The sequence below is a fragment of the Miniopterus schreibersii genome (assembly GCF_964146895.1).
Source record: "Miniopterus schreibersii genome assembly, chromosome: 1".
NCBI classification, from domain to species: Eukaryota; Metazoa; Chordata; class Mammalia; order Chiroptera; family Miniopteridae; genus Miniopterus; species Miniopterus schreibersii.
In genome coordinates, this window is record NC_138101.1 from 145,948,878 (window position 1) to 145,962,286 (window position 13,409).

The 13,409-nt window shown below is 35.3% G+C and overlaps 1 protein-coding gene across 4 annotated transcripts in view; it reads left to right on the top strand.

Annotated features, from left to right (window-relative positions):
- The window catches only part of CTDSPL2 (CTD small phosphatase like 2), a 71,256-nt gene that overhangs the window by 34,652 nt on the left and 23,195 nt on the right, over positions 1-13,409 (top strand). For 2 of the 4 annotated variants that reach the window (XM_081157135.1, XM_081157136.1), the window contains exons 3-5: positions 2,541-2,679; positions 4,802-4,951; positions 9,887-10,102. In XM_081157135.1, the coding sequence (XP_081013261.1) occupies positions 2,541-2,679; positions 4,802-4,951; positions 9,887-10,102 (505 nt within the window). The remainder of the gene's footprint in view (positions 1-2,540; positions 2,680-4,801; positions 4,952-9,886; positions 10,103-13,409) is intronic. The other 2 variants (XM_081157137.1, XM_081157138.1) reach the window with 1 other exon arrangement.

The following is a 13,409-nucleotide window of genomic DNA, read 5'->3' on the forward strand; positions in this document are numbered from 1 at the left end:
AGAAACATGTACTTATGTTAATAGCACATGTATTAAGAGACTTTCTTAAGAGGGTGCTGGAGCTTAGTGTAGTTGGGGCTTTGTGGCATTATTTGTGTTCTTGAAGGACTTTATAAAGAGACCCCTATATTTTCTAGTCGTGGAGATCCCATGTTTGGGATATGTGAGGCATCCTGTTCGTTTTAAAATGCAGAGGAATGACAAACAGTAAAAATTTGAGGAATTTTGTTGTGGGTCACTGAGGCATTACTTTGTGCTATACAGTATTCCCCGCTTATTCACAGGGGATATGTTCCAAGACCCTCAGTGGATGCCTGAAACTGCTAATAGAACCAAACCATGTGTATAGTATGATTTTTCTTGTACATACATACCCATAATAAAGTTTAATGTATAAATTAGGCACAGTAAGAGTTTAAAAATAATAACTAACAATAAAATAGAACAGTTATAAGAATATACTGTAATAAAAGTTATATGAAATGTGGTCTGTGTCTCAGACTATTTTATTGTACTATGCTAACCCTTGTGGTGATGTGAAATGATACAGTGCCTATGTGATAAGATGAAATGAGATGAATGACACTGGCATTGTGATGAAGCCTTAGGCTACTTTAAGGGTTACTTGAACAAAAGCACTGCGATATCAGGACAGTCAGTGTGATAACTGAGACAGCTACTAAGTGACTAACAGATGGGTAGATAGTGTATACACTGTGGATTCGCTAGACAAAGGGTTGTTTCACAGGTGGGGTTGGAGCCAGTTGGCGTGAGATTTTATGATGCTACTCAGAATTCATTTTAAAACTTAAGAATTGTGGGGGGGTTTGAAATTTTCATTTAATATTTTTGGACCACAGATAAGTGAAACTACAGAAAGCAAAACCATGGGGTGAGAGAGTGGAGTGGGGGGGCACCCAGCAGCTACTGTAATGACATTGTTTTGATGGAACTATGTAAAATTAGAGAAACTACTCAGTAAAAGTAAAATTCTATATTGGATGATATTTGCAGTATTATCTTTTTTCTGTTTTGATCCAAATAGGGAATTGTAATTTTGGCCACATACAATACCAAGGTTTGTTTCAGAAATAATAGAACAATATTCAACCTTTAGAAAATGCATAGTGGTATATTATTTGCTGTAGCGTAAAAGCCTCAAATAGAAAAAAGTAGAGAAGTTATTACTGTTGAATAAGAATATTGATTATATGTATAAATTATATGTAATACAGATTTAAAAATCTAGTCCTTATCAAAAGATTTCACGTAGTCTCATTAAAACGGTAAGGAATTACAGGCTGATATTACAGTATGTTAGAAAATTGTTCATGTGGCAGGTGACATTAGAAAAAAATTTACAAATGAGAAAAATCAGGCTATTGCTTGGAATATACTTTAGTCAGTAATATTATAAAAATAGTATAGACTGGTCATATGTGAATTTGCCCCATATAAGGAAATGAATAGAGAACTTTGTTAAGGAGTAGACTCCTTAGTGTTAATTTGGGCATCTAAAGAATTGAGGTGGTAATTGGGAGATGTGGCAGTGGCAGGCCCTATTATTTTTTGTCATTTTTGGTGATATGTGATATGCCAGCAAATTCCAGTAAGGTTCTCTCTCGTACCCTAAGTGCTCATGAAACGACCTCTATCCTTTTAGGTAGTTCTAGGAATAAGGGAAAATTGCTAAAAATTCAGAGCATATTGTACAGTTCAGTATTTCAGTAGCATGGAAATTGAGTGGACCCTGGGGAAAGGATCTGAATTGTGAGGATGCTGTAATTATATTTGTGTATTGTAATTGCATTAATAAATACTCTTATGACACTCAAAATTTTCCTGTGTTTTCTACCAATATTAGGTATTTTGTTTTGTTTCTCCTGGATTTGAAAAACAGAGAAATAGATCATACAATATTTTGTCCCTTTTATGAGGTATAGTTGTCATACAACATTATGTTAGTTTCAGGTCTATACAACATAATGATTTGATATATGTAGATATTGTGAAATGATCACCACAATAAGTCTAGTTAGCATCCATTACCATACATAGTTCAGAGATTTTTTTTTCTTATTATAAGAACTTTAAAGTTTTACTCTTTTAGCAACTTTCAAATATGCAATATGGTATTATTAACTATATCCACCATGCTGTACATTATATCCCTGTGGCTTATTTATTTTTTTATTGGAATTTTGCACCTCTTAACTCTCTTCGCTCATTTTTCTCCCTCACTCTGCCCCCACCTCTGTCTGACTTATTTCACTTAGTATAATGCCTTTAAAGTCTGCTCATGTTTTTGCAAATGGAAAGATTTTATTATTTTTTTTGTGGCTGAATAATATTGCATTGCACATGTATAACACATTTTTTTTATTCATCAATGAACTACTTAGGTTGTTTCCATTTGTTGGCTATTGTAAATAATGCTGCAGAGAACATGGTTGGGGTGCATATCATATTTTATCATTTAAAAGTGTAACCTATATGGCAGAATGACTACTCAATGAATGTTTTTCCTTTTATATCTTAAGGAAGAGAGAGAAAATCCTTCGAAACGGAGTAGAATTGAACGTGATATAGATAATAATCTGATCACATCAACACCGAGAGCAGGAGGAAAACCTAACAAACAGATATCTCGAGTAAGACGGAAAAGTCAAGTAAATGGAGGTTTGTTAATATTTAGATAATTGCTTTATTAGGTACAGGCAGAGATCTCACCCAACATATTCCTTTTCTGTTTTTAAAAATCTACTTTAAACAATTTTTGCCTAGTTTTTGTAATGTCCTTTGCATTATGTATTAGTAGCATGAAGTGAGATGAAAATTTACCTTCTTACAATACATCTACTTTGATGAATTAAAATGAAAAAGGCAGAGCAACTAGCTTTATACTATTTAGCATGAAAATGTATATGGAGCAACATTTTGGACTTCTAATAAATTCATTTCTTAAAGCAATAATAGTCGTGACTTAATTTGTACATGCATAGATTTGGAGTATATACTTAATAAATACAGAGAATTTGTTTCTTCGTCATGGAATTTCAGAGCTTAGACGGGGTTGGATCATTCAGGCCAGTTATTTTCAGCTAGGGGTGGTTTTGTCCCCCTGGGGAACATTTGTCAATATCTGGAGACTGTTTTGGTTGTCACAACCTGTTGAGGGGATGCTACTAAACATCCTACAGGTCATCTTCTCACAACAAAGAATTATCCAGCCCAAAGGTCAATAGTATTGCTGTTGATAAACCCTGTTCAAGCACCTCAAAGTCAAAAGGAGAAAAACAAGAAGGACAAGCAGAAAAATCTCTAAAGAACAACACTTAAGAGCATAGAGCCTTTTAACCAAAGCTATTTTAAACACAACAGCAATAATAATTTCTTAGCTTTTTCCTCTCAATGCAGTGGTGTATCTCTGTTGTTAGAATTGACCAATAGGGAGGAAAGGGATAAAGTAACAAGTTAAAAGAACTATAGCAAACAAGGAAAGAAATGAGGTAGACACTAAGGTTGTGGAAGGTCAAGGTTGATTAATCAAAACATTTGTTTGAATTTATTTTTAAATATTTTTCAAAAACCCAAGGGAAATTTTTTATTCACAAGAAACTTAAAGAAAACTGGTTATTCTCCCTATCCACTTTGAAATGGTGCCTCAAAATCCATAAGTAACTTTTGACGAAGTAACCGCTTGAGCTAAAGCCGACCCCATAAGTAACTTTTGATGCTGTTATTCATTAGAAATGAATTAGAGGTTAAGTTTTGTGAAGTAGGCAGCATCCCAAAATATAAATACCCAAACACAAAAGTTTGCATTTGTTTTTTGATATTGTAACTTGTTTTACTTACAAAGAGTTTATTTCACTCTCTGTTAACCTGTGTTGATTTGAAGCCTTTCAGTCTATATAATTCTAGATGTAAATCTACAGTTGACCCTTCAACAACATGGGGATTAGGGGCACCAACCAACCCCCTGCACAGTCGGAAATCCACATACAACTTTTGACTTCCCCAAAACTTCAGTCTGCAGATGGTCAGGACCCTTATATAAAATGGCATAGAACAATGCATACAATGTGCCCTTTGTGTCCGTGGATTCCCAACCATGGATCAAAAATACTGATTTTAATATAATAGTATAATAAATACTGTTGAATCTGTGGCTGCAAAACCTGGGGAAATGGAAGGCCAACTGTGTATTTATTGAAGAAAATCCAAGTTTAAGTGGGCCAACATAGTTCAAACTCATGTTGTTCAAGGGTCAACTGTACTTTGAAAAACTCAGCCAGTGTGGCTCAGCGGTTGAGCATCGACCTATGATCCAGGAGATTGTGGGCTTGATCCTTAGTAGGGGATCTTTTTTTTAAAGACATATTTTTTAAAAAAACACAAAACTCAGTGAACTTTAGCATTTATAAAGCATTAGAAGTAAATTTGTATAAAAATCATTTGACTTGTTATATGCATATATGCCTAACCCATGGACACAGAACAAGATGGGGTTGAAGACCTGGGGAGGGGGTGGGAGCGAGGTGGAGGGGGTCAGTTGGGGAGGAAAAATGGGACACCTGTAATACCTTCAAAAATAATGATAAATTAAAAAAAAAATCATTTGACTTACAGAAGCGATTTACCTCAAGATTTCTTTAAATAATAAACTTTCCTAACAATGTCAGTTACTCTTCATGAAGTATTTTGAGGGGGGAAATTATTTTTACAATGAATGATTTAGAACACATTTCTGAAAGCCATGTTTTCTAGATTACAACTTTTTTTGTTGTTTCTTTCTTAGAAGCTGGTAGTTATGAAATGACAAATCAACATGTTAAACAAAATGGAAAATTAGAAGATAACCCTTCCTCTGGCAGTCCTCCAAGGACTACATTGTTGGGGACCATATTTTCTCCCGTCTTCAACTTTTTTTCACCAGCAAATAAAAATGGTAAGTATAAACCATTAACCATAATTTGGGTTTAAAAAATTAATGGTTTTCTTGGTTTTTTAAAAGACCTATTTGATTTTAATGTTATATTTGTTAGCATCTTATGTTTGTTTTTAGCCTCATTAAAAATACGCAGCTCCTAAAAGGCTTTTTTTTAAGTGACTGAAATAGGGTATATTTGATTCTGTTGAAGTGAATGAACTCTACTTTCACTATCTGAAAAGCTAGATGATGTAAACTTTGGGCTGCAGGGAAAGTTTTATTTTTTCTTTGTTGGATGACTTCTGTAATCCTTACAATGTGTACAATACAGGAAAGAATCTAGAAGCATTTTCAGTATTCTAGATCAATAAAGTAGAACTTTTTTCTGAATATTTTAAGTGAGTTGAAACAAGGTCATTTTTTTAAAAATATATCTTTCTTGGTTTCAGAGAGAGGAAGGGAGAGAGAGAGAGATAGAAACATCAGTGATGAGAGAGTCGTCATTTATCGGTTGACTCCTGCATGCCTCTGACTGGGGATCGAGCCCTTAACCCGGGCATGTGCCCTGACCGGGAATTGAACCATGATCTCCTGGATCCTAGGTCAATGCTCAGCCACTAAGCTATGCCTGGCCAGGCAAGGTCATTTTTTTCTAACAGTTTATTTTTTATTATCATTTGGTTGGTCCCCCCCAGACCCCACAGGGATCTTCAATTTAGACAAATAGTAAAACTACCCTGATTCAAATGAATTGAAGTTTTTCATTATATAATGTTTTTGCAAAAGAACTGAAATAGGTTTCTTTATCCATGTATTTTTTTAAAAAAGATTTAGTGTAGTGTCTTATTTTCTGATGATTAATACCTAATTTATACTTGATAATTTAGTCTCTAGACTATTTGAGGGTAAGAGATCATGTCTTTATTTTTGCATCAGCCATGTTGTTTGATACAGTATTGGGCACATGAAAAATAGTCACTAAGTGCTTGTTGCCTGGTTAAAATTCTAATTTGAATTATGTTTCTGGATGTTGGTGTAATTTTTATGAGGCAGAATAGTGTACTGTAAAATCAAGATGCGCTGGGGGTGAAAATAATGCATATTAGCACATTAACTTGACTGTGAAGTCCTATAGTGGAAACAAACAAAAAAAACACCACCTTTAACTTTTTAACCCAGTATTTCCTAGACATATTTAACTAAGAACCCTATTCTCTGGAACATCTATTAACATCTTGTAGAACTAGTGCCTCATAGAACATCTTTGGAAATAAATGTTTTGGATAGTAGAGAAAGAATGGGCTTTGAAGTTAAATTTGTTTTAAAATTCCAGCTCTGCGACTCTTTATCCGTGTGACCTTGGACCAGTTCTCTTGAGCCTCTTAATCTGTGAGAGAGGATAATTATACTTAAATGTGAGGGGTAATTTGAAGATTTTAGTTCATTCCACAAATATTGAACGTCTAGTGTAATCCAGCCATTGTGTTAGTCTCTGGAGATTTAAAGATGATTAACACATGGTTCCTGCTCTAAAGAAGCTTACTTTTATAAGAGGAAGGGATATATGTAAATGAGTACAATAAATTTTTATAAGTGCACTGATAGAGGTATGGGGCAGTAGGGTATTCAAAAAATGGAGTGATTCTGTATTCTGGGTGGTGGTTCACAAAAGGCATCATAGAAAAGCTGAATCTTGAAAGGCTGTACAGGTGGAAGGAAGCAGCATGAGCAAAGGCATAACGTATTTGAGACACTGAAATTAGTTTGTCACAGATGGAGCATTGGATTTGAGGAGTGCACAGGAAGGGATAAGATAAGAGAGTTATAAAGAAGTTAGATTATAGAGCTAACATGTAAGATATTTGAACTTTATCCTTAGTTAGAGGGGATGATTAAAATGGTTTTAAGCTGGTGAATTTTAAGAACTGATTCGTGTTTTCTAAAGATCTCTTTGGTAGTGTATAGGTTAGATTCTAAAGAGGATGGATGCAGGAGGAACAGTTAGACTTCATACAACCTAACTGTGGTATTAGAGAAGAAAGATGAGAGTAATAGAATGGACAAACTCCCCCTCCCCCCTTCCCCCCTTCCTCCCTCCCTCCCTCTTTGCCTCTGTCCTTCCTGTCCACTCTCTCTAGAAATCAATGGCTAAAATATCCTTGGGTGGGTGTTGACCAAAAAAAAAAGTCATTGGTTTCTTTTGCCAGAACATTTTCAGAGGAGTGGTTGGAGTTTGAAGCCTAACATACAGAGTTAAGAGTAAAATGGAGAGTAAGAAAGGAAGCAGCAAGTGTAGATTACTGTTATAAGGAACATGAATATGAAAGAAACTAGAGAAGTCATAAAGTCTCAAGGGATGGTTTGTATTTGTGAGAGACAAGCATGTTTTTAAGTCTCAGAGAAGGGTCTAATAAATTGAAAATAGAGGAAAAAATAACAAACGAAGAAAATTTCTGGAGTTTACTGATACGGATGGGATCAAGAGAACAGGTAGAAGGATTGGAATTGAAACAGGGAGAAGAAACATTTTTCTCCAAAGCTGGAGAAAGGAAGCTGTGAAGGTGTGTGCAGATATAAACGTTTGGGTTGATAGCTATAATTTTTTCTCTGAAGGAGGAGATGGTGTCATTTGCTGAGATAATTCTGGTGGCAGGGATTAAAGAGAGTGGTGAAGGTTTAGGATGTATGCTGTTGGGAGGGTGTAAGTAAAAGCTGAATGACACACACACACACAAAGTTCTGAGTAGCATGCTATAGGCCTAGCTAAGATAAGAGGGTTTTATTTGGAGCATGACAAGTCCTTAAAATTGTATTGTTTCTGTGCCTGAGAAGCCTGTAGGTTAGATTGATTCAGTAAGGATTTCTTTGATAGATGACAGTGGAAAGACAAGGGAGCAAAAAAGACACTGAGGCTGCTGGCTTGAGAGTGGTTTAATAAATGATACACCTAACTAGATGAAGAGGGTGAGGAAGAAGCTCTCATGGGATGTGTCATGGGATAAAAGAGACTGGCCTTTATTAAACATGGTTATCACATGTAATAGTATCAATTAGATAATTAGATTAGGAGGTTGTGGTAGGGAATTAATATATTTGAATTTTATGTTTCAGAGGTATACAGTTTCTTAGTGTTAATGTCCAGGTTATGGCCATGGTAATATCTGCTAAAGAGCAGTCTGAATGAAGATGAAGCTAAAGAGGGCAAGACCTTTGAGGATTAGTCATTGGATGAGTCATTGGCGCATCACCTGTAAGAACAACTAGACAGGCACTTAATAGTGCAATAAACCGGTTAAATTTATTTAGGTGTTAAATTCCTCTGTGATTAAGAGAGGATGCTGGTGCCCTAGCCAGTTTTGCTCAGTGGTTAGAGCGTTGGCCCACAGACTGAAGGGTTCCAGGTTCGATTCTGGCCAAGGGCACAAACCTCAATTGCAGCCTCAATCCCCTTGGGGCATGTATAGGAGGCAACCAATTGATGTGTCTCTCTCACATCAATGTTTCTCTCTCTCCCGCTCTCTGAAATGCAATGGAAAAACATATTCTCAGTTGAGGATTTTAAAAGGGGAGAGAGAGGATGCCGGCAATAGATAGTAGATGACAGCAGTGGGGATAAATGAAGAATTATATAGCCAGGAGACGTCAATCTGAAAGGAGCAGGCATTTTTGCACATTTTGGAAACCAATGATCTGGTACCAGCAATAGAGGTAAATGAATTCTGATTCAGTTAGTATATTGTGTGGGAGAATAAAGAGCTTTGAGGGATGGGTATAAGGAAAAGAGATTTTGGGGGGAGGTTAAATTTAAAACAATTAGGAAGAAGGAATATTCTGAGGAAGTTGAGAGTATTGGAGGTTGATTTTGTTGTTGAAAATGACTTGGAGGAATCTATTAAAAAAATGGAGTTGGGGGTCATTCCATAATGGAAGAAGAATTGGGCAGCATGGTCATGTAGATGCTGGCTGAATATAATGAGGAAACTAACTTCAATCTTTATTAAGATGGAATCTTGTTGAGAATTTGTCCTTGTGTCTTTGAATAAAAAGGCCCCCATGGTTAGGGGAACAATTAGCTCATTCTTGGATAACTGCCTCTGGTTTAAAAATCACAACTGCCCACATTGGCTAGGGTGTTTAGTACTGAAAGGATCAGGAACTGTTTGAGGTTAATGAATATATATAATGCCTAGATATATTAGGCACTTAATAAATGATACTTGCTTTAATGTAAAGAAGTTCCGTAGTCAACAATACTGCATTATATCCTTCATAGTTGCTAAGAGAATAGATCTTAAGTGTTCTAACCACAAAAAAGAAATGATAATAATGTTGTGGGATAGAGATGTTAACTAATGATAGGTTGGTAATCATATTGTACTATGTAAATCAATATCTACACCTGAAACTTACAGTGTCATGTCAATTATGTCTCAGTGAAAATAAAATTCTAAATTATAATTGAGTATAAATGGGTGTTTCTAAACTATTTGAACACTCTTAATAACTTTGTTTACAAGTACTACTGTAGCTTATAATAGTCTTTATTCCTCATTGTTTGAAATGTCTAGAAAAGACTCACTAAACAGTGGTATCCTCAGCTTTGTTTCTGTTGTATTTAGTTTTTGTAAATATTTATGGGTTTTATTTTATTTTATTTTTATTGAAATATATTTGACCTATAACATTGTAAATTTAAGGTATGTAACATGTTGATTTGGTACATTTATATATTGTAATATGATAGCTGTTATAGCAATAACTACTACTGTTATCATGGTCCATAATTACCCTTTCTTTCTATTGGTTGGAATAATTAAGTCCTAGTCCTGTACATTAGATTTCTAGGACTTATTTATTAATTGTTGTAAATTTGTACCCTTTAACATCTTTTATTCTCCCACCCCCTATGAGTTTTTAAATGATGATTTTTTGGACACCGAATCCTCATTTCAGGAACATCAGGATCCGATTCCCCAGGACAGGCTGTGGAAGCTGAAGAGATAGTAAAACAACTTGATATGGAACAGGTGGATGAGATCACTACCAGTACTACGACATCAACTAATGGAGCAGCTTACTCAAATCAAGCAGTTCAAGTGAGGCCATCAATAAATAATGGTTTAGAAGAAGCTGAAGAAACAGTTAATCGTGATATCCCACCCCTTACAGGTGAGGAAAATGTCTTGTCTTATGCATCTTTAAGAACAGTTTATAAAAATATAGTATTTTATATTTTTTCTTAAATGTGCAGATTAAATGCATTTTTTTCTTCCTTGAAGTTAAGAAAATTTAAATTGGAAATAAAACTCTACCCCAAATTTAGTCATTTTAAAATTGAATTTTTTTTTTTTTTTAATATATCTTATTGATTTCAGAGAGAGGAAGGGAAAGAGAGAGATAGAAACATCAATGATGAGAAGAGTCGTCATTGATCACTTACCTCCTGCACTCCCCCAACTGGGGATCAAGCCCTCAACACAGGCATGTGCCCTGACCGGGAATCGAACCTCAGTCTCTTGGATCCTAGGTTGATGCTCAACAGCTGAGCCACACCCAGCCAGGCAAAATTGAATTTTTAAAAAAGGTTGTTTTAATTCAGTATTAATATTTTACAGTTTAATTATTTGTACTAGTCTTACTACTTGGAGAAATTTAACACAACTAGCAAAATATGTGCTTACTTTATTAATATAATTATTATAATTGTAATAGTCTTAGACCCTTAGGTCTAAAGTTCCTACCTAGAGGCAGTCTCATACCTTCAGATTTGTTTCATACATAGATGACTTTCCCCCCAAAAGAAGCTTCTGTTCCTGGATCTCTCCCTGTACCCAAACTTTGCAGCCTACTTCGGGATCCTTATAAAGGCCTAACATAACTGTTTTATGCTGATTACCTTGCCCAATGTTACAGGCTGTTGAATGGTAAACCCAGGGCTTTTGGCTTCCAGTGTGATTTTTATTCTGCTTTATAAACCTTTGTATTTATTTTATGTGACAACTGTGAAGATGGAGAAGGGATTTCTATAACCTTAGGGGTTTCTAGAGGGGAAAAAGTAAGACTTACTCTAGTTGTCTCATTCGTTTACTTACTATGCCCCTAACATTCTTTGAACACCTGTTTTTGTGATGGGCACTGTAAGAGTTAATGACCTAATTGATGAGACAAGTATACACAAAAATAACTATACAATGTGGTGAGTGCTATTAAAAATAAATGAGCAATGGAATATTACTCAGCCATAATAAAGAATGAAATCTTGCCATCTGTAACAACATGGATGAATCTAGAGAGTATTACACTAAGCTAAATAAGTCAGAGAAAAATACTGTGGTTTGCTTCATAAGTGGAATGTAGAAAATAAACAAAACAGAAACAAACTCAGAATACAGAGAATGAATTCGTGGTTGCCAGATGGGAGGGGGCTTGGGGGGATGAGTGAAAAAGGTGAAAGAGATTAAGAAGTACAAATTGCCAGTTATTAAAATAGTCACAGGGATGTAAAATTCAGCATAGGAAATATAGTCAGTAACATTATAATAACTATGTATGGTATCAGACAGGTATTAGACTTATATGGGTGATTACTTTGTGTGGTATATAAATGTCTAATCACTGTGTTGCACACCTGAAACTAATATTGTCTGTTAACTGTAATTAAAAAATAAATTTTAAAAACTAATAAATGAGCAAAATAATGCGGTGGCACATTGCAGTTACTCTGATTGATAGGATCATGAGAGGATAGGAGTAAAATTGTTGCTGATCTTAAAAGATGAATATGAGAGACAAAATTACTACTTTTCCCTAACTTCAAGAATGTAGCCAAAAAGAACCAGAAGGAAGGAGCCTGGCTCTCTCATTGACTTAGCTTTGTGACTTTGGACTATTTAAGATCTGTGAGACAGTTTTCTTAGCTTTAAAAGAGAAAGAGATGTTTTGAGAGAAAGATGAAATGTGAAAAATGTTTAGCATGAAGACACTCAAATATTCCCTTTTCCCTTTCTCTGAGGTTAATAGGAATTTGAAATAGAAGTGGTTGGAAGATATTTTTTCCATTATCCCCTTGTGCTAATGAACTGTTCAGTTGGCATAAAGCTGTTAGAAAAATTACAGCAATTTTTACTGAGTTCTACTGTCTTATTCCTTTAAGGCTGCTATAACAAAACTTAATTCTCGTAGTTCAGGAGGCTAGGAAATCCAAGTCAGAGTGTAGACAGCCTTAGTGTCTGGTGAGGGCCTGCTTTCTGGTTCATAGACAGCTGTTTTCTCACTGTGTCCAGTGAGAAAGCTATGGCAGAAGCCATGTGAGCTCTCTGAAAGGCACTAATCCAATCACAAGGGCTCCATCTTCATGACCTCATGACCTTTCAAAGGCTCTCCCTCCAAATATCATCACATCAAGGATTAGGTTTCAGTGTATAAAATGGGGGGGGGGCCCCACAAACATTCAGTCTCTAGTATTCACCTTAAACTTTTATCTGTGGGATATACCTGTTTAGTTTGTAAGTTATCTTTTTCCTCTCCTTGAATTTAAGTTGTAATTATTGTCTTAGAAAATTCCCAACATAATTTCTAAAGCTCTATCAGTTGATAGAATTTTAGCTCAAACATAGAGCAGATTATGTGTCATGAAATATAGAATTGCTTGATTATTTTAAGTTGCTCATACATTAGAAATAAATAATGGGTCTTCTAAATCAATGATTTCTATATAGAGCAGCATTTCTTAACTGTTTAAGATCATAGACAGCCTTACGATTCCTGGAAAAATGTACATGCAACATGTTTTCATAAGTCTTCAAGGGGCCCATGGACCTCTTAAAGACTGTTGATGGATTTTAGGGTAAAATCTAGCTTTGTGCCTGGCCAGTGTGGCTTAGTGGTTGAGCACTGATCTATGATCCAGGAGATCGTGGTTTGATTCGCCTGGGTTGTGGGCCTGATCCCCAGTCAGGGGCATGCAGGAGGCAGCCAATCAATGACTCTCTCATCATTGATGTTTCTCTCTCTCTCTCTCTCTCTTCCCCTCTCCCTCTCTCTTCCTTTCACTGAAGTCAATAAAATATATTTTAAAAAAATGAAAAATAAAATCTAGCTTTGGGTCTATTTTGAGCACACATATATTGACTACCTGTATGTACCAGGCACTTGTGAAGTATTACTGCTATAAGAATGCCATGAAATGTTTATAGTTACATATATAAACACCATCCATTTAGAAATTGAATTCTTGTGGAGTGTATTTTTCTAGTAGTTACTAAATTTTCTCTTAGGATTTTTTAGTTCTGCCTGCCATGGTATAGCTTGCAATTTTGTCTGTAATGGTAGTTTTTCCTTTGGATCTGGAATTAGAGTTATATGCTAATAAACTTGCTTTTAAATACTGTTTAGAAATTATTTCTGTCTTTAACCTGAAATACACAGTGCTTCAGGAAGATCTTATGTAAAAGCAGTAGAATGGCATGATTAAGTG